This window comes from Lissotriton vulgaris, chromosome 3_1 (genome assembly GCF_964263255.1).
Source record: "Lissotriton vulgaris chromosome 3_1, aLisVul1.2, whole genome shotgun sequence".
Taxonomy (NCBI): domain Eukaryota; kingdom Metazoa; phylum Chordata; class Amphibia; order Caudata; family Salamandridae; genus Lissotriton; species Lissotriton vulgaris.
Genome location: NC_141689.1, coordinates 703545299 through 703572343, shown reverse-complemented (window position 1 = coordinate 703572343; position 27045 = coordinate 703545299). Strand labels below are relative to the sequence as shown.

Here is a 27045-nt window from a genome sequence, read left to right as displayed (position 1 = left end):
TTTCATGTAAACTGGAAAAGTGAGATGGGTAATGAAATAACACCATGTATTAACCCCTTCCATGCTCAAGACGAGCTCAGCTCGTCATGAGGCACAGTTGAGCTGTGCTGATGATGAGCTGAGCTCGTCATGAATACATGAGAATTCCGATTTCCAGCACAGAGGAAAAATAACCACAGCAGCGATGTGGTTAACCATACCGCTGAATCTGTTTCTGCTACGATAAATGGTAACTATTCTTGTTTCTCAATATGTAGCAAAGTGTACGTTATGTCTTTCATGGACATCATTTTTTGTCTATCTGTCAAACAGAACGGTAAAAACAGTGAGGAAACATTCAGGTAATTCCATGGTACTCTCCCATTTTTAAGTATCTGTAATGTCTAACTAAATTGCATAACTTAACGTAGCTGATTTTGACCATGAAACAAAGTAGATACTTCAGTCTGAACAATATCAATAACAGACGACACACTATTGTCTAAGGTATATATATGAGAAGCCAATGTGTTTAAACTGTTATCAACTACAACAAGAACTCTTTCCAAATTATCTTGATCAATTTGGCGCAAGGGTAGAGCTGCTACCATTTGCGATCGTTTCCAAAACCCATTATAAGCTGCATAAACAAAGAGTTAGTGTGAGGTGATTTTGGACTCAAATAAATCTGAAAGATCAATGTCACCAGACAGAAGGGAAAGATGGTGCTTCACAGACGATAGTGTGGAATGTTCCAACCATTGTTGACATAATTTATCAACTGAATAAGTGGTAACTGAATGTGAGTGTAGGTAACGAGGATCAGGCCTATTTTAGGAAAAACTGTCAGCAGCATTTATAAGACGTAAATGACAAGTATTGGTGTTTGTAGGCCACACCTCTGGATGTATCATAGAGGAATTAAAAGTGCCATTTTGTATCATACCAGACAATTATCCAATTGTATAATTAGTATGTGTGTACCATGTCTCATATTGAGACAGAGACGGAATAAAGGGAGTATTCAAATTATTATCATGGCTAAATCGAAACAAGTAGTCTGTTGGACCTTAAAATATTAGTTGAGTTTGAGGGACAGATCTGCTATGAAGGATGCGCAATATATTAATTTAGTTTGTGGAAGCATATATTTGTTCAATGTGGGGATATTCAATTTGAAATAGTAGGAGGCTGGGTCGGTCAGATTGTAAACAGAAAAATATGTACATTTATATTTCTGTGTAACTGAACTTATTTTAGTTGGTGTTGGGCAATGTGCCCATTGCGTATAATTAAAAGTGGGCCGCTGAGTTAGGGTTTGCGAAGAAAGTGATGTCCATAATGTTGGTAACAAAGTAAATCTGCATACTTTGCTGAATTTAAATATAGATCTTCTGTTACAGTATAATACTGAAAATTGGAAAACAAAGAATTAACAACACTAACAGCCCAATTATCTGAATGCATTCCAGGTATAATGACCTCTCCCAAGGAAACACAGAAGACATATGGAATTTGTAGGACCATATATATTGCACTGTATTTTGTCCCTAACAATGCCATCAGCGATCAGGACTGCTGAAATATTAGCAAAGGTCTGGTCCCGTTTCGTTTTATGCAAAGAAGTGTGCAGAGCCTGGACTCCGTCAAGCAATTCCACAGTAGCGAGTTCAGGCAAGTAGTGGCCATTAATCAAAAGGAAAAAGACAGTCATGAATCCAATCCAAATAAAGAGGAACACCGCTGACATTACGATCTAGATGTAAGTCCATTGTGGGACTAGGTAAGTTATTTTCAACCATGAGATGAAAACACAAATCCATGTAGAAGGCACATCAATAGGCTAAGACATTGAATATGTATCCAAAGAGAAGTTACCGTAGTCAATATAGTAACAGCCAAGCTGAAACAATGGGGGCTGTTCTTCGTTAGAAGCTGAATGTATCATAGTTATTGGGATATCAACTGTAAGCTCAACTGGTGGGCAATAATATTCATTTTCCACAATTGTAAATGTTGAATGCAAAACAGGCAATTATTCTACTGAAGGCTCAATCTCCCCTTCCAGTTTTCTGGAAGAATTTGGAGAAACAGAACTCAACTGATGTAGTGGAACATCCTGACGCAGGATGCTTGTAGGCATACTATTAAGTATTGGCCATATGGTGTAACTTTACATGTTCAACTGAAATGAACCGGTTGTCTTTGCATCCAGGCAGTGGAGGTAAGATCACAGTTCAGGTGTTCTTTAGACCAAGGACTGGAACCGGAGCACAGTATGTGTGACAGAAGTATTTCTTGTTTGCCACTTTCTCCCGGACCAGATCACCAATGTTAGGAAGCCAGCCGGAGACAGGGGCTAGCACTGCTGCATCTGTAAGCTAAGACAAATGGGTTCTTGATAGAGCATCTCAATTCTTTTGTAGATCCTGTAACATAGCACAATGGTAATCAAAAGCAAATGTTGCGGCAGCCGCCACAACCTGAAGACCGTCAAGGTCTCGCACAAACATTTTAATTTCCAAAGAGCATTTTGTATGGGGTTCGCTCACCTAGAGCTCTTCTAGGAGGATTATTCAGTGCACATTGAACCCCATAGAGATGAGTCAACCAGCCCCGTCCTAGACCTAATACCCTTGCTGTTAAAGATTGCTTTAAGTCACGGTTCATTCGCTCCACAACAGAATTGCCCTTAGGCCGATATGGAGACGAGAAATGCACCTCCCCCCCCCACCCCCCATTGACTTCACTAAATCCCACTAAGCCTTAGAGGGAAAAGCCAGTCCGTGGTCAGAATGGAAGGTGCCACAGGCATAAGTCCCTACAAAGACATGCAAATCTTTTATAACAGTAAGAACAACAGTACATCGCTGTGGCCACACCCAGAGGAACCTAGTGTACGAATCCACTGACACCAAAATATATTTTAATGCATTGTCTGATGTCAAAGGACCGCAGTGATCAAGATAAATACAACTAAATGGTTGATTCGAAATGAAAAGTTGAGTATGTAGTGGACGTGAAACCGTAGAAAGTCTGTTGACGAATGTCACAGGAAAGAACGTATTAGTGCATTTGTCGGTATAAACCTCGCCACCAATAACGTTGCTGTAAAAGAGAAATTGCAGCCGCCACTGACGCATGTGCGGAAGCCATTCCTTCATGGGCACCTATAATTAATGAAAGTCTGGGGTCCATGTTGGGAATCAAGCGATCACCAACTGAGGGGATAGTCATAAACGGAACCTGATCAGTAGTTAAGTGTAGGAATAATGAGAAGGGAAACCCTGGGTAAATATTGTCTCCTCATTCATCGCAGCAACATCTGCCAGAATCGCACACTACAAGAGTAGGCAATTCCAGATCAGCAATCTCAAGAGCCAAAAGCAATGCACATAACTCGGCCAATTGTGCTGTGCAATCCGCATGGGATTGTCTGTGAACCAAGTAGGATTTAAAATCACCATCCACTATATTGCCACCATTGCGCAGGCTGAAGAATAGGCATATTTAGAATCAATGGCTGGCTGTGTAGACACAACAGTGTAAATGATATATTTGTACTGATCAAGAGGGAGTAGGGTCAAAGGAAGAGGATGAACATGTTCATATTGTAAAAACTCATGTGTCTTCAAAGAAGGATCAAAAACTAAATTGACATGAGCCAACGTCAATGAACTCGCCCATTGTATCCAACGAGGATACAAAGCCTAAGAATCTGGTACACTCGCCTTCGTGACAGCTTCCAAAGCAGGCACAAGCGAAATCATGAAAATGCGTTTGCCCAGAGCAGGTGAGCGTTCCTTTAGAATTGCCATCTGTACCGCTGTTAAAATTTTCTTGGTAGAAAAAAAATGCATTCCTGCAGGAATAAATTAGCATTTATAGAGCACGCAGCTACTCAGAAAGAGTGTCCCAGTGCTGAAAAGACTCTATCAGACCCTCTGCTACCCCTAGAAGCGGAAGACCGGGAGTTAGTTATGGAAAAGCCAAGTATTAAGCATTTTCCTAAAAACGGGTACGTCTGTCACTTTCCTGAGAGTTAGTGGGAGAAGGTTCCAGGCGTGGGCTCCATGGAACCGAAAGGAACGGCCGCCGGGTCGGGTATAGCATATCCCGGGGACGTATGCCAGGCCCAATGTGGAGGACTTCAGGGTTCTTGGCGGCACATAGTGTGTGACTCTCCTTCTAAGATACTCCACACCACTTCCATACAGGGCCTTGAAGAATAGTACCAGAGCCTTAAAACTGATCTGATTGCTCTGGTGGCTGCATTCTGGACCACCTGTAAGCGGGTAAGCAAATATTCAGGGAGCCCAGGTACAGGACATTGACATATTCCAGTCTGGAGATAACAAATGCCTGGACTACGATCTTCCTGTGTTTAAGAGGCAACAGGGGGAAACATTTCTAAGCATCTGTAGAAGCCCAAAATGGGAGCCAGCTACCGACTGGACCTGAGATCTCATTGAGAGAGTGCTGTCCATCATGACGTCCAAATACTTGATGGAGCTTTGTGAAGAGAGAGAAGGGGACATATCCGAGGGCCACCCAAGATTTCACTTGCCTGGGGTGGAACCAAAAAAGATAACTTCAGATTTCTCTGGGTTAAATTTTAACTGGTTCTTCCTCAACCACCAAAACACCTTCGAGAGGGAGATACTGATCTTCTCACCCTCAAAGTCAGCTCCCTTGTCTCAGGTAAAAAGGAGCTGCGTGTCGTTCGCGTAAGAAATCATTTTGGTGAACAAACCTCTGTCAAGGGAGACATATGTAGGTTGAAAAGAGTAGGGCGCAGTATAGAGCCTTGAGGAACTCCCGCTTTCAGACTAGGGATGGGGGCCGCGAAGGGGGTCCAGACTTCCTGGCTTCTGTCCTCTTAGGAGGAGGTAAACCATTTCTGAACGGTGCTGCCTATTCCACAGTCCTGTAGTCTGTCCAGGAGTCTAGTGTGAGGAACGGTATCGAAGGCCGCAGAAAGGTCTAGTAAAATCAGAATGGCTCTACCCCTCTGGTCCAGCTTCTCCTTAATATGCTCTGAGACCTCCTGAAGTGCAGTTTTTGTCCTATAGTTGGCTTTTAATGAAGGAGATAATTTTTATTAAGCGTAGTCAGAGATCACTGAATTGACACATTTCTCTAGGGCCGTGGAGAAAAACAGCAATGGTGAGATAGATCTGTAATTTGCTGACACTAAGGGGTCAGCAGAGGGAGTATACAAATGCAATTTATAAGCAATGGGAACTGTGTCCCCTTCATTAAAAGTCACATATGTGAATCCTAATGACCTTATGACCAATTTTGTGGTATTGTCTCTAGTTAACAAGAATTGAGTTGCAAGCAGATCAGACTGCAAAGACCGTAGAACTGTGGTGTGTTCCGGAAGCCAACTGGAAGACGAGAAAGAAGGTTGTATCAACACGTATAGCGGTTTCATATGCTGGGCATAATCTGGAATGTAGGTTCTGCCGAAATTCCAAAGACTGAATTTCTTTTTAGTAGTTGGAGATTGCAATTGAGCACATTTCTCCAAGAGGTGGCGTGCCAGCCCCCCTACCCTCATTATTCAGTTCATAATCAAGGAAAAGAACTGCCATAAATGCAATATGCGATTTTGCAAAATTAAATTTGCAACCTAAAGATGTGCAATGCGTAATAATGCAAGCCCTGCGCATAAGATGATGATTAAGTTCATCATCAAAAAGGTAAAGATCATCGACGTATGAAAAAGCAGCAGGGCCAATTTCATGTAAAATCGACATAATGCCGGCTGTAAAAACCCTGGGGCTATTCTTATACCTCATAGGCAATCTCGCATAGCGTCTCTGATTGCCAAGGGCGCTGAATGTGGTCAAGTCATGGCTTTCTGGAGCCAAGTGTGACTGAAAAATCCATTGGAACATCTAACATAGTTTTGAATTTCATTCGAACAATGTTATTTACTAACACAGAACTGTGTGTATTCTGGACTGCAGAGATACCAAACATGACCAGTTTTTGCGCAGCTATTATATAAACATCTTGTAATGACCGATGTCCACTATACATCTTAAAATGGCTCACCACACTTAGAAAGTCTGGAGAATCGACTTTGGAGTTTGTGGGGATGTCCTGCTCATGCAGGCACACCCTTACACTTATAACCAAGCACCCTGCCCTCAGGGCCTTCCATAGGGGTGGCTTATAAGTTTTAAGTGCAGTGACCTCAGCTATACGAAAACATATCTGTTATGAGAGGTGCAAGCACCATCTCACACATCCTGCAATGGCAGGCCTGTAGTCAGAGTTGAAGAGGAGTCCCATGGGTGGCATAATATAAGCTGCAGCCCATGGGAGACCTCTGGTGTGCTATGTCCTGGGTACCATAGTACCATTTACTAGGGACTTATTAGGGCTCACCAGTAACCAATTGTGGCGGTACAAGAGTACTTACTAAAGTCATTTTGGGAGAGAGGGCACCGATTCTGGGGTCCTGATTTGTTGGATCCCAACGAACTACAGTCAAAACACACTGACAGCAGGCAAAAAGTGGGGGTACTGTAAAGTTGTGTTTGCGGAAACCGCAGGTACATCCCCAATGAGGCACTCCAGTAATGATCATCAGACGTGATTCAAAAATTCGTTTGAAACATAACTTTTATTTTCTTCAATGTTTTTTTGTATGTTCCGTTTTGGTTATTTTACTGATATTTAAAGCATATCAGAGGACAACATCGTTGAACACATGAACAGTTATATCCAATGCATTTCGGGCTGTTCAGCCCTTGATCACGGAAAGGCTGAGGAGGAAGAGTACGAAGAAAATGTCAGGGGAAGTGTGATGGTACAACATAAGAATAATGTGCAAGTGCTCATGGTGCTAAACACTATTTAGATAGACGGGTGCCAACTAATGAAGTGGAGAGTGAGGGGGTTGTAACGGGATTCGTGTTTGGTGATAATAATGCAGGGAAGAATCAGCTTATACAGTCGGGTGATGGAAGTGAATAGTTATCATTAACGAAGTGCTCGAAGTGAGTTTTAAGCCGGTCAGGGAGTGCTCCGGAAAAGACCGGTTGCGTGTTCTCTAAGCGAACGAGTTGCGGGTCCGTAAGTCGGTTGCACTTACTTCATGATGAATAACGTGGTAGCGCCGAGACGTGTGCTCATGCAGGATACCGCCGGTTGTCTGGCGTGTTGGGAAAACACGGGAGGATAAATGGACCAACAGTGAGGACGGACTAAAACATGCGGGGAAGGTTGTGGTGGAAAGTGGAGCGGCCATGTTGGAACGGTACAGTGGTGGATTGACCAGTGAAGGATACAGGTACAGAAGCAAGGGGAACAATATGGACTCATGAAGATGTGTGAACGATATAAACTCATAAAAAACAACTAAATTCAGTGCGATCATTAAGCCTGTTCGGCTTAAGTGTCTGTAACATGTAGATCCATTCAAGTTCTCTCTTTAATAGAAACTTGGTGTTATCAGTCCCTTCTCTTTTGGAGACAGTTTCTAGAATGATGAATTTCATTTGGGCAATGGTGTGGCGAGCATCTATGAAATGCATGGCAATATTTGATTTTTCTGATTTCAGTCTGATGTTTGATTTATGCTCGTTGAGGCGTATTTTCATTTTCCGTTCAGTCTTGCCAATGTACAGTTTGCCACATGGGCATTTTAACGCATAGATCACGTTGGCTGTATCACAAGTTGCATCAACACGGAGTTTCACATTGTGTCCTTTCATTGGGTGCTGTATGGTATTTCCTTTTATTACATTATTGCAATGACTGCAGTTGAGGCACGGTTGAGTGCCACGGTGGTGTTTAGGTGTCTCTGTTGATCTTGCAAGAATTTCTTTTATGTTGTTACTCCTGGTGTGTGCGAATAATGGGAGTTTCGCAAAAATGCCCTGGAAATCGGGTTCATTCTGTAAAATGAGCCAGTGTTTACATATAATTTTCTTGTATTTAGGACTTGCAGTAGAAAATTTAGACACAAGAACCATGCGTTGATCTGGATTTTTCTGAGTTTTTGTCATGCTTTCTTCTCTCGATATGTTGGTGACACGAGCCCGTGCTTGTTGTAGAACGTTGTTGGGATAGCCTCGTTCAAGGAACCTGTTTTGCATTTCTGTGATGCGGTCTTCAACCAAAAGTTCATCAGACACTATGCGTCTGACACGTAGCATCTGAGAAAATGGGAGATGTTTTTTAAGGGAACCTTGATGAAAACTGGCATAATGTAAACAGTTGTTGCGATCAGTACTTTTTCTGTAAAGGTCGGTGACCAATCCTTGTGGAGTATTTTTTATATGTACATCCAGAAATGCGATATCGGTATCGCTGATGAGCCATGTTAGTTTGATGCGTGGATCTTTGTTATTGATTTCAGTCATGAGGTCATGTAGGGTTTCCTTGGTATCTGACCATAGAAAGAATAGGTCGTCAATGTACCGCACGTACAATTTAGAATGATTCTGGAAATGAGGGTTGGTATATATGTGATGTCTTTCAAAATTTTCCATATATGTATTCGCGTATGACGGGGCAGCACAATTCCCCATAGCCATCCCTGAGAGTTGTAGAAACCATTGATCATCAACTGTAAAATAAGAGTGGTACAACGTGAAAATCATCAATTCAATCAAAAATGTTTGCATTTTCGAGTCGATTTCACTGTTGAGTAGGACTTGTTCAATTGCTTCGATGCCTCCTAAGTGTGGTATGGAGGTATACAGGGCGCTCACATCGGCAGTACATAAAACATACGGTTTATTGTTGGGATTTTCTATTTTGGAGAGTTTCATCAGAAAATCGGTAGTGTCTTTAATGTAACTGTCTGATTGAATCACTAGAGGTTGCAAATATTTATCAATGAACTTTCCAGTCATTTCATGTATAGACTGCTTAGTGGATACTATGGGCCTGAATGGCGGATCCATGAGGTTTTTATGGATTTTAGGGCTCATATGTATCGTTGGACTTTTTGGACAATCAATGAGCAGATATTTTTTGGTGCGTTCTTCGATAACCCCATTTTGGAATGCTTTGTGAACAATCTCTTTCAGCAAGTCTTGATATTCATTGGTGGGGTTACAGTTCAATGCCATATAGGTTGAGGTGTCTTCTATATGTTCTTTAAGTTTTTGTCTGTACATCTCGCTATCAAGTATAACTAACGCACCACCTTTATCAGCTTTAGTGATTTTGATATTAGGATTGTTAGCCAGCGACTTGAGAGTATCTCGATCTTTGGTAGTTAGGTTTTGGATTTTCCTTGGTGTTTTAAAGTTGATGTTAGTAAGGTCTTGCCGAACTAAAGTCTCAAATAGGTCTATACATTTGTGGCTGGTTGGTGCTAAATATGTGCTCGGTGGTCGTAATCCTTTGAGCTCATCATCTTTGGTTGTGGTTGAAGGAGGTAAAACATTATCGAAGAAATGCCTAAGTCGGAGTTTACGGGTGAATTTGAAAGTACTTACTTCAAGTTCCAACAGGTTAGTGGAGGTGGTTGGGATAAATGAAGTGCCCTTTTCAAGTAATTTCATTTGATAATCACTGATTTCTGTCTTCGAGATGTTGATTACGAGACTTGTTTCTTTTTGGCAATCGTGCTTCTCGTGGTTGGTGGACTTATGTCTCTGTCTTTTGTTTTTGCTCCGCCTGGGTCTTCGGGTGGAGTTTGGCCAACCTCTAAAAAAGACTGCGAGGTTGCAGGCATGTCTTGTGCTTGATTGGTGCTTGATGTGCTGGCCTGTTCTTTGTTGGGTGGTTGCCTGAAAGGTTGGGGACGCTTAGATGGAAGTTTAGTTGAATCTGAATCAGGTTTTCAACCCAGTTGTGCACCCTCCACACTCTCTTTTGATATATTCCTACTGTCCGCCCTCGGTGGGGTAGCACACTCTCAAAATGCAATTCGACGATATCAGCAGAAGCACAGAAGCCAGAGCACATACATTGGCATATGATGAAACAGAAAAAGACAGAATCTATGCGCTGATTGAGGAAGACATAAGCCCTACCACCAACACCAGAAACAAGGAACAATGTGTGAAACAATTAATCTACTTATCTAAAAGACATATCAACCAGAAGCTCCACGCGAGCACTTTACTGCGTTATCACCGGGCACTCAGGATCCCACGCGGATTACGCATCGCATTAAAACCCTCGTTATGTAAAAATTCTAAAAGCTTCCTTGAAAAATGGAATGGGATACTAAACAAATGTAGCCTTGACCTTATATTATTGATTGTAGAGGAACTGGCCGGTATCCTCAAAGAATTGGAGACAGAAATGAAAGAAATACAGGATGAAGTCAAAAGCCTACTAACACCTGAGGAACTTACATCTATACTTGAAGACACTAAAACAATCTTGGACAAATACCAGAAGGAAATACTTGAACGAAAAGTCCGAAAATTTCGCCGTGATACGCTTGATTACAAGCTGGATGAAGTTTACTCATGGGCCGACGTCTACGCCCAAAGACGCCGCAACAAACCACCGAACATGAACACGGACACTTCATCATCTGATTCAGATTCAACTAAACTTCCATCTAAGCGTCCCCAACCTTTCAGGCAACCACCCAACAAAGAACAGGCCAGCACATCAAGCACCAATCAAGCACAAGACATGCCTGCAACCTCGCAGTCTTTTTTAGAGGTTGGCCAAACTCCACCCGAAGACCCAGGCGGAGCAAAAACAAAAGACAAAGACATAAGTCCACCAACCACGAGAAGCACGATTGCCAAAAAGAAACAAGTCTCGTAATCAACATCTCGAAGACAGAAATCAGTGATTATCAAATGAAATTACTTGAAAAGGGCACTTCATTTATCCCAACCACCTCCACTAACCTGTTGGAACTTGAAGTAAGTACTTTCAAATTCACCCGTAAACTCAGACTTAGGCATTTCTTCGATAATGTTTTACCTCCTTCAACCACAACCAAAGATGATGAGCTCAAAGGATTACGACCACCGAGCACATATTTAGCACCAACCAGCCACAAATGTATAGACCTATTTGAGACTTTAGTTCGGCAAGACCTTACTAACATCAACTTTAAAACACCAAGGAAAATCCAAAACCTAACTACCAAAGATCGAGATACTCTCAAGTCGCTGGCTAACAATCCTAATATCAAAATCACTAAAGCTGATAAAGGTGGTGCGTTAGTTATACTTGATAGCGAGATGTACAGACAAAAACTTAAAGAACATATAGAAGACACCTCAACCTATATGGCATTGAACTGTAACCCCACCAATGAATATCAAGACTTGCTGAAAGAGATTGTTCACAAAGCATTCCAAAATGGGGTTATCGAAGAACGCACCAAAAAATATCTGCTCATTGATTGTCCAAAAAGTCCAACGATACATATGAGCCCTAAAATCCATAAAAACCTCATGGATCCGCCATTCAGGCCCATAGTATCCACTAAGCAGTCTATACATGAAATGACTGGAAAGTTCATTGATAAATATTTGCAACCTCTAGTGATTCAATCAGACAGTTACATTAAAGACACTACCGATTTTCTGATGAAACTCTCCAAAATAGAAAATCCCAACAATAAACCGTATGTTTTATGTACTGCCGATGTGAGCGCCCTGTATACCTCCATACCACACTTAGGAGGCATCGAAGCAATTGAACAAGTCCTACTCAACAGTGAAATCGACTCGAAAATGCAAACATTTTTGATTGAATTGATGATTTTCACGTTGTACCACTCTTATTTTACAGTTGATGATCAATGGTTTCTACAACTCTCAGGGATGGCTATGGGGAATTGTGCTGCCCCGTCATACGCGAATACATATATGGAAAATTTTGAAAGACATCACATATATACCAACCCTCATTTCCAGAATCATTCTAAATTGTACGTGCGGTACATTGACGACCTATTCTTTCTATGGTCAGATACCAAGGAAACCCTACATGACCTCATGACTGAAATCAATAACAAAGATCCACGCATCAAACTAACATGGCTCATCAGCGATACCGATATCGCATTTCTGGATGTACATATAAAAAATACTCCACAAGGATTGGTCACCGACCTTTACAGAAAAAGTACTGATCGCAACAACTGTTTACATTATGCCAGTTTTCATCAAGGTTCCCTTAAAAAACATCTCCCATTTTCTCAGATGCTACGTGTCAGACGCATAGTGTCTGATGAACTTTTGGTTGAAGACCGCATCACAGAAATGCAAAACAGGTTCCTTGAACGAGGCTATCCCAACAACGTTCTACAACAAGCACGGGCTTGTGTCACCAACATATCGAGAGAAGAAAGCATGACAAAAACTCAGAAAAATCCAGATCAACGCATGGTTCTTGTGTCTAAATTTTCTACTGCAAGTCCTAAATACAAGAAAATTATATGTAAACACTGGCCCATTTTACAGAATGAACCCGATTTCCAGGGCATTTTTGCGAAACTCCCATTATTCGCACACACCAGGAGTAACAACATAAAAGAAATTCTTGCAAGATCAACAGAGACACCTAAACACCACCGTGGCACTCAACCGTGCCTCAACTGCAGTCATTGCAATAATGTAATAAAAGGAAATACCATACAGCACCCAATGAAAGGACACAATGTGAAACTCGGTGTTGATGCAACTTGTGATACAGCCAACGTGATCTATGCGTTAAAATGCCCATGTGGCAAACTGTACATTGGCAAGACTGAACGGAAAATGAAAATACGCCTCAACGAGCATAAATCAAACATCAGACTGAAATCAGAAAAATCAAATATTGCCATGCATTTCATAGATGCTCGCCACACCATTGCCCAAATGAAATTCATCATTCTAGAAACTGTCTCCAAAAGAGAAGGGACTGATAACACCAAGTTTCTATTAAAGAGAGAACTTGAATGGATCTACATGTTACAGACACTTAAGCCGAACGGGCTTAATGATCGCACTGAATTTAGTTGTTTTTTATGAGTTTATATCGTTCACACATCTTCATGAGTCCATATTGTTCCCCTTGCTTCTGTACCTGTATCCTTCACTGGTCAATCCACCACTGTACCGTTCCAACATGGCCGCTCCACTTTCCACCACAACATTCCCCGCATGTTTTAGTCCGTCCTCACTGTTTGTCCATTTATCCTCCCGTGCTTTCCCAACACGCCAGACAACCGGCGGTATCCTGCATGAGCACACGTCTCGGCGCTACCACGTTATTCATCATGAAGTAAGTGCAACCGACTTACGGACCCGCAACTCGTTCGCTTAGAGAACACGCAACCAGTCTTTTCCGGAGCACTCCCTGACCGGCTTAAAACTCACTTCGAGCACTTCGTTAATGATAACTATTCACTTCCATCACCCGACTGTATAAGCTGATTCTTCCCTGCATTATTATCACCAAACACGAATCCCGTTACAACCCCCTCACTCTCCACTTCATTAGTTGGCACCCGTCTATCTAAATAGTGTTTAGCACCATGAGCACTTGCACATTATTCTTATGTTGTACCATCACACTTCCCCTGACATTTTCTTCGTACTCTTCCTCCTCAGCCTTTCCGTGATCAAGGGCTGAACAGCCCGAAATGCATTGGATATAACTGTTCATGTGTTCAACGATGTTGTCCTCTGATATGCATTAAATATCAGTAAAATAACCAAAACGGAACATACAAAAAAACATTGAAGAAAATAAAAGTTATGTTTCAAACGAATTTTTGAATCACGTCTGATGATCATTACTGGAGTGCCTCATTGGGGATGTACCTGCGGTTTCCGCAAACACAACTTTACAGTATTAGTCAGTGGTGTGCAGACGGAGAACACCACCCTGTGAGAGCACCCATAACTTTTCCAACTTTGTGCCAAACATCCTTTTCAACCCAGTTGTGCACCCTCCACACTCTCTTTTGATATATTCCTACTGTCCGCCCTCGGTGGGGTAGCACACTCTCAAAATGCAATTCGACGATATCAGCAGAAGCACAGAAGCCAGAGCACATACATTGGCATATGATGAAACAGAAAAAGACAGAATCTATGCGCTGATTGAGGAAGACATAAGCCCTACCACCAACACCAGAAACAAGGAACAATGTGTGAAACAATTAATCTACTTATCTAAAAGACATATCAACCAGAAGCTCCACGCGAGCACTTTACTGCGTTATCACCGGGCACTCAGGATCCCACGCGGATTACGCATCGCATTAAAACCCTCGTTATGTAAAAATTCTAAAAGCTTCCTTGAAAAATGGAATGGGATACTAAACAAATGTAGCCTTGACCTTATATTATTGATTGTAGAGGAACTGGCCGGTATCCTCAAAGAATTGGAGACAGAAATGAAAGAAATACAGGATGAAGTCAAAAGCCTACTAACACCTGAGGAACTTACATCTATACTTGAAGACACTAAAACAATCTTGGACAAATACCAGAAGGAAATACTTGAACGAAAAGTCCGAAAATTTCGCCGTGATACGCTTGATTACAAGCTGGATGAAGTTTACTCATGGGCCGACGTCTACGCCCAAAGACGCCGCAACAAACCACCGAACATGAACACGGACACTTCATCATCTGATTCAGATTCAACTAAACTTCCATCTAAGCGTCCCCAACCTTTCAGGCAACCACCCAACAAAGAACAGGCCAGCACATCAAGCACCAATCAAGCACAAGACATGCCTGCAACCTCGCAGTCTTTTTTAGAGGTTGGCCAAACTCCACCCGAAGACCCAGGCGGAGCAAAAACAAAAGACAAAGACATAAGTCCACCAACCACGAGAAGCACGATTGCCAAAAAGAAACAAGTCTCGTAATCAACATCTCGAAGACAGAAATCAGTGATTATCAAATGAAATTACTTGAAAAGGGCACTTCATTTATCCCAACCACCTCCACTAACCTGTTGGAACTTGAAGTAAGTACTTTCAAATTCACCCGTAAACTCAGACTTAGGCATTTCTTCGATAATGTTTTACCTCCTTCAACCACAACCAAAGATGATGAGCTCAAAGGATTACGACCACCGAGCACATATTTAGCACCAACCAGCCACAAATGTATAGACCTATTTGAGACTTTAGTTCGGCAAGACCTTACTAACATCAACTTTAAAACACCAAGGAAAATCCAAAACCTAACTACCAAAGATCGAGATACTCTCAAGTCGCTGGCTAACAATCCTAATATCAAAATCACTAAAGCTGATAAAGGTGGTGCGTTAGTTATACTTGATAGCGAGATGTACAGACAAAAACTTAAAGAACATATAGAAGACACCTCAACCTATATGGCATTGAACTGTAACCCCACCAATGAATATCAAGACTTGCTGAAAGAGATTGTTCACAAAGCATTCCAAAATGGGGTTATCGAAGAACGCACCAAAAAATATCTGCTCATTTATTGTCCAAAAAGTCCAACGATACATATGAGCCCTAAAATCCATAAAAACCTCATGGATCCGCCATTCAGGCCCATAGTATCCACTAAGCAGTCTATACATGAAATGACTGGAAAGTTCATTGATAAATATTTGCAACCTCTAGTGATTCAATCAGACAGTTACATTAAAGACACTACCGATTTTCTGATGAAACTCTCCAAAATAGAAAATCCCAACAATAAACCGTATGTTTTATGTACTGCCGATGTGAGCGCCCTGTATACCTCCATACCACACTTAGGAGGCATCGAAGCAATTGAACAAGTCCTACTCAACAGTGAAATCGACTCGAAAATGCAAACATTTTTGATTGAATTGATGATTTTCACGTTGTACCACTCTTATTTTACAGTTGATGATCAATGGTTTCTACAACTCTCAGGGATGGCTATGGGGAATTGTGCTGCCCCGTCATACGCGAATACATATATGGAAAATTTTGAAAGACATCACATATATACCAACCCTCATTTCCAGAATCATTCTAAATTGTACGTGCGGTACATTGACGACCTATTCTTTCTATGGTCAGATACCAAGGAAACCCTACATGACCTCATGACTGAAATCAATAACAAAGATCCACGCATCAAACTAACATGGCTCATCAGCGATACCGATATCGCATTTCTGGATGTACATATAAAAAATACTCCACAAGGATTGGTCACCGACCTTTACAGAAAAAGTACTGATCGCAACAACTGTTTACATTATGCCAGTTTTCATCAAGGTTCCCTTAAAAAACATCACTATGCGTCTGACACTCAGATGCTACGTGTCAGACGCATAGTGTCTGATGAACTTTTGGTTGAAGACCGCATCACAGAAATGCAAAACAGGTTCCTTGAACGAGGCTATCCCAACAACGTTCTACAACAAGCACGGGCTCGTGTCACCAACATATCGAGAGAAGAAAGCATGACAAAAACTCAGAAAAATCCAGATCAACGCATGGTTCTTGTGTCTAAATTTTCTACTGCAAGTCCTAAATACAAGAAAATTATATGTAAACACTGGCCCATTTTACAGAATGAACCCGATTTCCAGGGCATTTTTGCGAAACTCCCATTATTCGCACACACCAGGAGTAACAACATAAAAGAAATTCTTGCAAGATCAACAGAGACACCTAAACACCACCGTGGCACTCAACCGTGCCTCAACTGCAGTCATTGCAATAATGTAATAAAAGGAAATACCATACAGCACCCAATGAAAGGACACAATGTGAAACTCCGTGTTGATGCAACTTGTGATACAGCCAACGTGATCTATGCGTTAAAATGCCCATGTGGCAAACTGTACATTGGCAAGACTGAACGGAAAATGAAAATACGCCTCAACGAGCATAAATCAAACATCAGACTGAAATCAGAAAAATCAAATATTGCCATGCATTTCATAGATGCTCGCCACACCATTGCCCAAATGAAATTCATCATTCTAGAAACTGTCTCCAAAAGAGAAGGGACTGATAACACCAAGTTTCTATTAAAGAGAGAACTTGAATGGATCTACATGTTACAGACACTTAAGCCGAACGGGCTTAATGATCGCACTGAATTTAGTTGTTTTTTATGAGTTTATATCGTTCACACATCTTCATGAGTCCATATTGTTCCCCTTGCTTCTGTACCTGTATCCTTCACTGGTCAATCCACCACTGTACCGTTCCAACATGGCCGCTCCACTTTCCACCACAACCTTCCCCGCATGTTTTAGTCCGTCCTCACTGTTTGTCCATTTATCCTCCCGTGTTTTCCCAACACGCCAGACAACCGGCGGTATCCTGCATGAGCACACGTCTCGGCGCTACCACGTTATTCATCATGAAGTAAGTGCAACCGACTTACGGACCCGCAACTCGTTCGCTTAGAGAACACGCAACCGGTCTTTTCCGGAGCACTCCCTGACCGGCTTAAAACTCACTTCGAGCACTTCGTTAATGATAACTATTCACTTCCATCACCCGACTGTATAAGCTGATTCTTCCCTGCATTATTATCACCAAACACGAATCCCGTTACAACCCCCTCACTCTCCACTTCATTAGTTGGCACCCGTCTATCTAAATAGTGTTTAGCACCATGAGCACTTGCACATTATTCTTATGTTGTACCATCACACTTCCCCTGACATTTTCTTCGTACTCTTCCTCCTCAGCCTTTCCGTGATCAAGGGCTGAACAGCCCGAAATGCATTGGATATAACTGTTCATGTGTTCAACGATGTTGTCCTCTGATATGCTTTAAATATCAGTAAAATAACCAAAACGGAACATACAAAAAAACATTGAAGAAAATAAAAGTTATGTTTCAAACGAATTTTTGAATCACGTCTGATGATCATTACTGGAGTGCCTCATTGGGGATGTACCTGCGGTTTCCGCATACACAACTTTACAGTATTAGTCAGTGGTGTGCAGACGGAGAACACCACCCTGTGAGAGCACCCATAACTTTTCCAACTTTGTGCCAAACATCCTTTTCAACCCAGTTGTGCACCCTCCACACTCTCTTTTAAAAAGTGGGGGTAACCATGAAAGCAGGTAAATTTACAATGTTCCTATGCTTCAACCTGTCCATGGCTCATCAAAGGTGAGAAACTGCAAGTACATCAGTTCTAAAACGAGACTTAAAATTGTGTGCATACGTACGTGCTTGATATGGCAACAATGCTTCACTTTCCCTATCTATGGCTATGTAAATCCAGACATGTATTACTGCATTTAAATGGTGAGTGTGAGTTGGACAAAGGTGAGGTGGATGTCATAACGATTGCAGATGAAAATATAAATACAAAATGTGGGTAAAAACTGTGTCACCTTAAAATACTTTGTTCAAAATCTTCACTGTCTAGTCTACAGTCTGTACCATCCCTTAAGTTTAGGTATCCAAAACAAATAGCAGTGGAACCTGAACATGGATTACTAGCAGCACTTTCACCCTCCCACCTCCAAAGATAACAGATTTTCTTAATAATTATAAACTCAATACAATTGCTCCGGATATTATAACTGAACATGATATAACCCTTAAAACATTTACATTTCCTTTGGGACTAAAAATGTGATATAACCTTTAGAAAATGTACTTTTCATTTGGGCTAAACAATCATTTTAAATATAAATAGGCAATGTACATACATGTTCACCCACAAAAAGACTTCTGGAAGAATAACGCAAATATGTAAGACCATAAAATGAAGTACGAGATTCATTCAACACATGGATTTTTTTTAGTCTACAAACCTATCTGAATATTAGCCAAGGCTCAACAAAATCAGACAATAGCCCTAAAATCACAAATAGTAATTCATTAATAGAAAATAACATGGATCTTTCATGAATTTGAGAAACAAATCTCTAACAAGTTAATTTATACTGACCACTTTTGAAACTTGCTATGCCCAAGGACTGTGCTGAGTGAAGCGTGAAACGACTGCTATGATCTTGCACGTAAGCCATTGTAGTCATAGGATAAACATTGGCTTGAAGAGGCAATTTAGACATTGTCTGTCTTGGTTGAATCTACAAATGAATAGATAAGTGAATACATACCTCAAAAAGATATAAACATTATTGTCATTTATGAATATTTACAAAAACATTTGGTAGATTGGTGTTCTCTCAGGATTTAAATACAGATTTATTACTTAATAAAAAGGTAACATCAACCTCTAATAAACTGATTATTTATTTTTTATTTACCTCTAGTCAAAGGCCCATGTATTTGTTGATCCTATGTATAAAATCCTAGGAGCCAGATTCTACAAATCTTTTCTGTGCCTACCCGTTTCTATATCATGATTCAGTGCTGAGCTACGGACGGATTTCTATAAAAACAAGCATTGCAAATGCAACCAATCTCGCATTTGTTTGAGTTGGAGCTGTTGCCATTGTAAACGGCAATGTATTTTTTCTAATGTGTTATAGAATGTATGTATGTATGTGGTGTGTAGTGGAACTGTATGGGTTGGATTGGATTGGTTAGTTGTGTAGTTTGTAATTGTGTGGAGTGGATTTGTGTAGTGGCATTATGTGGCATAGTGTGCTATGGAAATATACGGTTAGCAGTTATGTGGCATTCAGTGTAGAGGCATTATGTGGAGTGGGATTGGTGTTGTGGATTGGTAAGTAGTTCAGTTTAATTATGTGTTGTGCTGTTGAATTTTGCGGCACAATGTGGAATTGTGTGGTGTGGATTGGATGTATGTGGTGTGTTGTGTAATTGTGTTCTGTTGCATTATGTGATTTGGTGTTAAATTATGTGGTGTGGACTGGAAATATGTGGAGCTGAATTGTGTGGCATGGAACTGTGTGTATAGCTTTGCATTTTTGGTGACGGAAAAGAACAAATAGGTAGGAGATAAACATCAGATCTGTGTGTTTAAAAAGGAAAGGAAAGAGTTGGAACTATTGGCATTGTAAATGACTCTTACCTATGTGTTATGAATTGGAGTGGATGTATGTGGTGTGTACCAATTATCTGGGTTGGTTTGGACTTGTTAGTTGTGGTGATGTGTGGGGTGAAACCGTGGTGTGGATTTGTGTGGTGGAATTAAGTGGTATGATGTGCAGTTGTATTATGTGGATACTAATTATGTGTTTTTGAGTGTATTGGAATTATGTGGAGTGGGACTGTTTGTAAGTATGTGGAATAGTATTTTGTATTGTGGAGTGTTATGTAGTGGAGTTTAAAGAAGACATTATGTACAGTTAAATGGCAATTAAAAAAAGAATTAACAAACATGTCTTCTAGTTTTTTTGTCCTTGCAAAGCTGACAATCTCTTTCTGCCTGTTGTAATGCTGGTTTATTATAGCTTTTTTTTTGTTCTGAATGAAGGGACAAACAATAGGAGGATGAGATTGAGAAATAGTACCTGAATTACAGCACGAGCAGCGGACGGGCACTAGGAGAGAATCAGCAGATGCCAGATTTCGAGGGCACACTGAGGTGGTGCTAAGTAATGCTGAAGTGGGGCTGAGGTGGTGGTGTGCTGGTGCAGAGGTGATGCTGAATGATACTCAGGTGGTGCTGAGTGATGCAGAGGTAGTGGTGCTGGTGTGGATGTGATAATGAGTGTTACTGAGGTGGTGCTGAGTAACGCTGTGGTGCAGAGATATGCTGAGGTTGTGGTGCTGAGTTGGTGCTGTGTTGAGGTGATGCTCTGCTGAGGTGGTGCTGTGTTGGTGGTGGTGCACTGATGCGAAAATGGTGCTGATGTTTATGTTGTGCTGCGTTGGTGCTGAGGTGGCGCTGCGCTGATGCTGAGTTGGTAGGGAACTGATAAGGAGGTGATGCTGAGGTGGTGCTGAGTGATCCTGAGGTGCTGGTTCATGCTAATGTAGTGGTGCTGCACTGGTGCTCAGATGCTGATGAGAGATGTTGAGTTGGTGCTGTGCTGAGGTGATGCTGCGATGATGTTGAAGTGGTGCAGTATTGGTGCTGAGTTGCTGCTGAGTGGGGCTGCTTTGGTGCTGAGGTGGTGCGGAGTCATGCTGAGGTGGACCTGAGTCATGCTGAGGTGCTGCTGCTGCTCTGGTGCTTAGGTGGTACTGCACTGCTGAGGAGGTAGTGCTGATGCTGGGATGGAGCTGTGCTGATGCTGAGGTGGTGGGTTTAAGTGCTGTGCTAACACATAGATGGTGATGCGCTGGTGCTGCACTGATGCTGAGGTGGTGTTGCACTGAAGTTGAGTTGGTGGTCCACTGGTGGTGGCTCACTGATGAGGAAGTGGTGATGAGTGGTGATGAGTGATGCTGAGGTGGTGATTAGTGTTGCTGTGGTGCTGCTGAGTGATGCGGAGGTGGTGGTGCAAAGGTGGTATTGAGCTGGTGCTCAGGTGGTGCTGAGTGTCTCGCCGGGTCTGGTGGCTCAGTGGACTAATGCATCCATTGCAGGGGCCTGTGTGCGACCTCATGGTCACAGGTTCAAATCTCGGCGGGTCCACTCAGCCTTTCATCCATCTGAGGTCGATAAAATGAGTACCATTGAGTTGGGTAACAATGAACAATTCTTATTCAGCGCCAAGAGACCTCTGGGTGAAGGTGCGCTTTACAAATACACATGTTCGGTTATGTTATGTTATGAGTGATGTTGAGTTGGTGCAGTGCTGAGGTGGTGGTGCGTTGATACTGAAGTGGTACGGAGTTGCTGCTAAGGTGGGGCTGTGTTGGTGGTGGTGCACAGATGCTGGGATAGTACTGTGCTAAAGCTAAGATGGTGCAGTGCTGATGTTGAAGTGGTGCTTCGCTGGTACTGCGCTGATGCTGAGTTGGTGCTGCACTGGTGGTGGTGCACTGATGAGGAGGTTGTGTTGCGGTGGTGCTGAGGTGATGTTGAGTTAAGGCTGAGTGTTGCATATTCCTTCATCACCACCACCACCCTTTAACAGTGTTCCTTAAGACTTCATAACCACTAATGTTCAGATGCATTTAATTAAACTATCTATACTACTATTATAAAGGAAGAACTTTGAAGCTTTGAGGCGGGTAAACTTGGGAACCACAGCGCCAATCCACACACCCGATACATCGTTGTAATTGTCAGGATGTGCAGATGGACATTGGCTATATAAATTAAAAAAATATATTATAAAGGAAGAACTTTGAACCTTTGAGGCGGGTAAACTTGGGAACCACAGCGCCAATCCACACACCCGATACATCGTTGTAATTGTCAGGATGTGCAGATGGACATAGCCTATATAAATTAAAAAATATAAGTTATTTAAAAAATGCACGAGAAAAAAAAGTAGTCCCATCAAAGGGCAAATCAAGAGGGTAGCCTGAACATTCGGGGAAAAACCAGAGGACCTAAGCCAAGCTTGTCTCCTGATAACTATGGAGGAACCCATAATTCTAGCCACCGAATCAGCAGTATCCAGGCGGGATTGAATATCCTGTCTAGCAGCAGCCCGAGCATCTGACAGAACCTCCATAACATTTCTCCGCTCCTCATCAGGTAACTTAGGTGCCAATTGCTTCGCAGAATCCATCAAAGCATGTATATAACGGCCCAACAAACAGGTAGCATTGGTAGACTTTAGAGCCATGCTAGATGAAAAAAATACATTTTTAGCCGACTGCTCCAGCTTCTTAGAGTCCCTGTCGGCCGGAGCATGAGGGAAAGCACTTGTAGATTGTTCGGAGCAGGAAGCCTGTACAATTAAACTCTCTAGAGATGGATGAGAAGAAAGAAAAAGTGGATCTCCTGGAGCAGTTCTATTATCTTATTGCTACAAATTTAGACACAGCAGGAGAAGAGAGGGGTTTACGCCACACCTCGAGGACAGGCTCCGTTAAGGCTACATTAAAGGGCAACACGGGCTCAACTATTAAAGAAGGTGAATGTAAAACTTCTGTGAGCAAATTTGGCCTATACTCAGCAGTAGGTAATTGTAAGTCCAAAAGCTCTGCAGCCTTTTTATGACACTATGATAAGGAACTACCTCTTGAGGTGGAGAAGCCCTTGTGGAAGAAAGCTCCCACTCAGGGGAGGTGTCCAGTCCACTGGCCTCCTGAATTCCTTCAAAATCATGCACAGATTCCTCTATCTCACCCTCTTCAACCTTCTCTCTCTGATACTGTTCCTCCTCCAACAGCTTCTGTGCCTCTCTCCTTGAACGAAACCTTGGTTGCGGCATCGGCGGCACCACATGTGGCGCCGACAGTTCCGGAGCCTGTGTCCAAGGAGGATCCGAATGTGCAATCTGTGGCGTACGGGGCCGAGAGGAAGGCCCACCAGACGGCGCCGGGGACTCCATAAACGGCGTTGAAACTCTCGGAGCCGGAAACTGCTATGACGGCGCCAATGACATGAAAGGCACAAAGGGTGCCTGGGCATAGTGCTGAGGCATGCCCAAGTTGAAGGCCAGTGGACCCACGGGACCCGAAGGTTTTCCGGAGGGGAAGGCTGCATTGGCAAACACGTCATACATAGCATTTAAAAAATGTGTTGGATCCGAACCTGGAGTTGGAAACTGTGGATACGAATTCGAGCCAGCATCCATACAAGGAGCATCCGGCGTCGAAACAGCCGGATCCATTAGTGGAGCCACAGGTTCAATGACGTGCACAGGAGAAGGATCATCCTGAACTGGCAAACACTCTGAATCCGGTGAACCCCTCGGCGCTGGAGACTGCGCCGGAGTGCCTTTTGGAGAAGGAGTTCTCTCCGGAGTCACTCGAGGAGATGACGAAGGCAAAGGAGACACAAGGTCTTTCTGACGATGTCGAGGGGCAGGCGAAGGCGACCTCGAAGCCTTACTCTTCGAGGAACGGCGCAGAGACCCATGTCTCCTCTTCGTCTTGTGTTTCCTCAACTTCAATGAATGCGAAGTCGACGACTTCGACTTAGCTCTTTTACCCCCTCTTCCTTCCTTCTTTGCCTTAGCCATAAACAGCTTGGCCTCCTGTTCTTTAAGAGCCTTTAGGTTCATATTTCTGCAACTAGAACTGTCCTCCACGTCATGATACGACGACAAATACCGTAAGCAATCTTCATGGGGTCAGTGATGGACATGTGGCGCCCACACTCCCTACTGGGCTTAAACGCAGACTTCCTCTAAGACGACATCCCAACAGCAACAGTTAAAGAAGAAGGAACAACAAAGTAACTTGACAAATATGGAGAGTGCTAGAAAACATTTACGCATCAACGGCGCGGAAAAAAGGGAACTGACGTTATCACGCCGACAAGGCTCTCTTATGGCTCTGGTGATGTCATGCGGAGTTGCGAGCGGAGCCGTGGCATTGTGACGTGCTAGTCGGCGTGGAGAGCTAGGAGAAAATTCAGCGGAATGCTGGTGCAGGGGATATTTATAAGATGAGGAATCCACAGGCAGATGTATCCATAGAAATCACACTCTGAAATCTATTTTTTTTTTAAACGGCGGATCTGTGGAATCGGCCTATATAATATGGGAGGCCTTTAAAACGGTGGTGAAGGGACAAGCACTGGCACTCAAGCGCCCGACATCGCCATCGCCATCCCGGACGGATACAAGATCACCCGGAGGGACCGCGTCAACCAGACTGGAGGAGGCATTGCCATCATACACAAGAACACCATCCGCATCACGACCAGCTCCGACGACACCTTCACCGCCGCCGAACACCTCCACTTTCAGATACACACCGACCCCAAGACCACACTCAGAGGCATCCTCATCTACAGACCCCCGGGACCACGCACACAATTCAGCGAAGATATCACAGACTTCATCAGCCCGCACGCCCTCCCCTCCGCTGACTACATCCTCCTAGGGGACCTCAACTTCCACCTGGAGAACAACAAGGACAGCAACACCACACCCTGCTGGACAACCTCGCCAACCTCGGTCTCAAGCAACTGGTGAACACCCCCACCCACTACGCCGGCCACACGCTAGACACAGTCTTCTCCTCCAGCAAGTACATCTCCTTCAGCCACTCCACCGGACTTCATTGGACTGACCACAACTGCGTCCACTTCAGCTTCAGAAAAACCACGACCCACCACCACCCGCAACAGGCTCCTCGGAGGAACTGGAATAAGATCACCACCGACCAGCTCACCACCCCCCTCAGCCAGAACCCTCCCGCCAGCACAACAGACCCCAACGAAGCAGCCAGCAAACTCACACAGTGGATCACCAACTACGCAGACGACCTCGCACCACTGAAGATCCCTCCCAGCAGACACAGCAGCAAGAAAGCCTCTTGGTTCACCGACAAACTTAAGAACTCCAAGAAGAACTGCCGCACCCTCGAGAAAGCCTGGCGCAACAACCAGACCACAGACAACATGACTGCCCTCAAGCACGCCACCCGCAAACACCACCAAATGATCCACACCACCAAGAAGACAGCATTCAAAGAACGACTGGACAACAACACCCACAACAGCAAGGAACTCTTCAGCATCGTCAAAGAGCTCTCAAACCCCAGCGCCGGAAACAACGACATCACTCCCTCGCAAGACCTCTGCAACTCTCTCGCCTCGTTCTTCCAACGCAAGATCGCCGAAATACACAACAGCTTCAGCGTAACAACCACGCACCCAACCACCGAACCTACGCTCCCCCACTACCACCCTCTGGGCCTGGGCCCCGCTCAGCACTGAAGACACCACCCGCACGATTAACACCATCCACTCCGGATCCCCAACCAACCCATGCCCCCACCACGTCTTCAACAAGGCCGACTCCATCATCGCACCCCAACTCCGGGACATCATCAACGCCTCCTTCAACATCGCCACCTTCCCGGAAAGCTGGAAGCACGCTGAGCTCAGCGCCCTCCTGAAGAAACCAACAGCGGACCCCACCGACCTCAAGAACTTCCGCCCCATCTCGCTCCTCCCTTTTCCTGCCAAAGTCATCGAGAAGACCGTCAACAGACAGCTTGCCGCCTTCCTCGAGACGAACGGATCCCTCGACCACTCGCAATCCGGCTTCCGCGCCAACCACAGCACAGAGACTGCCCTCATCGCAGCCACTGACGACATCAGATCTCTGCTGGACAACGGGGAAACAGCGGCCCTCATCCTCCTGGACCTCTCCGCAGCGTTCAACACTGTCTGCCACCGCACTCTAGTGCAACCCCTCAGCAACATCGGAATCCAAGAGAAGGCACTGGAGTGGATAATCCCGTTCCTCGCCGGAAGAACCCAGAGAGTCCGCCTCCCCCGTTCAGATCCAAGGCCACCGAAGTCATCTGCGGCGTACCACAGGGATCATCACTCAGCCCCACCCTCTTCAACGTCTACATGAGCCCCCTCGCAGCCATCGAACGCAAACACAACCTCAACATCATCTCCTACGCAGACGACACACAGCTGATCCTCTCCCTCACCAAAGACCTAGCCACCGCCAGAGCCAGCCTACACGGGATGAAAGACATCGCCGAGTGGATGAAGAATAGCCGCCTGAAACTGAACTCAGACAAGACAGAAGTTCTCATCCTAGGATCATCTCCCTCCGCCTGGGAAGACTCCTGGTGGCCCCCTGCCCTGGGCACCACTCCCAAGCCAACGGACTACGCACGCAACCTGGGCTTCATCCTGAACTCCTCCCTCTCGATGACCCGACAAGTCAACGCCGTCTCATCATCGTGCTTCAACACCCTGCGCATGCTCCGAATGATCTTCCGATGGATCCCCACCGAAACCAAGAAGACGGTCACCCAGGCGCTCGTCACCAGCCGACTGGACTACGGAAACACCCTCTACACCGGAACCACAGCCAAACTTCAACGCATCCAGAACGCCTCCGCACGACTCGTCCTGGACATCCCCCGACACAGCCACATCTCCGGCCACCTGAGAGACCTGCACTGGCTCCCCGTCAGCAAGAGGATCACGTTCAGACTCCTCACCCACGCACACAAGGCGTCCACGACCTGGCCCCAAGTACCTCAACAACCGCCTGACCTTCTACACGCCCACCCGCCAGCTATGGTCAGCCAGCCTCGCCCTCGCCGTAGTTCCACGCCACCTCAGAGCCACCGCCGGCAGAAGATCCTTCTCCTACCTGGCAGCCAAGACATGGAACTCCCTCCCCATCCACCTCCGGCTAACCCAGGACCATCTCTCCTTCAGGAAGCAACTCAAGACCTGGCTTTTCGAGCA

General features: G+C 44.0%; 1 protein-coding gene across 1 annotated transcript in view; it reads right to left on the bottom strand.

The window, feature by feature from the left end:
- MAN2A1 (mannosidase alpha class 2A member 1) overlaps positions 1–27045 on the bottom strand; it is a 1326430-nt gene that overhangs the window by 255039 nt on the left and 1044346 nt on the right. Inside the window, exon 18 of the mRNA XM_086961008.1 lies at positions 18820–18961. Coding sequence (XP_086817134.1) covers positions 18820–18961 — 142 coding nt within the window. The remainder of the gene's footprint in view (positions 1–18819; positions 18962–27045) is intronic.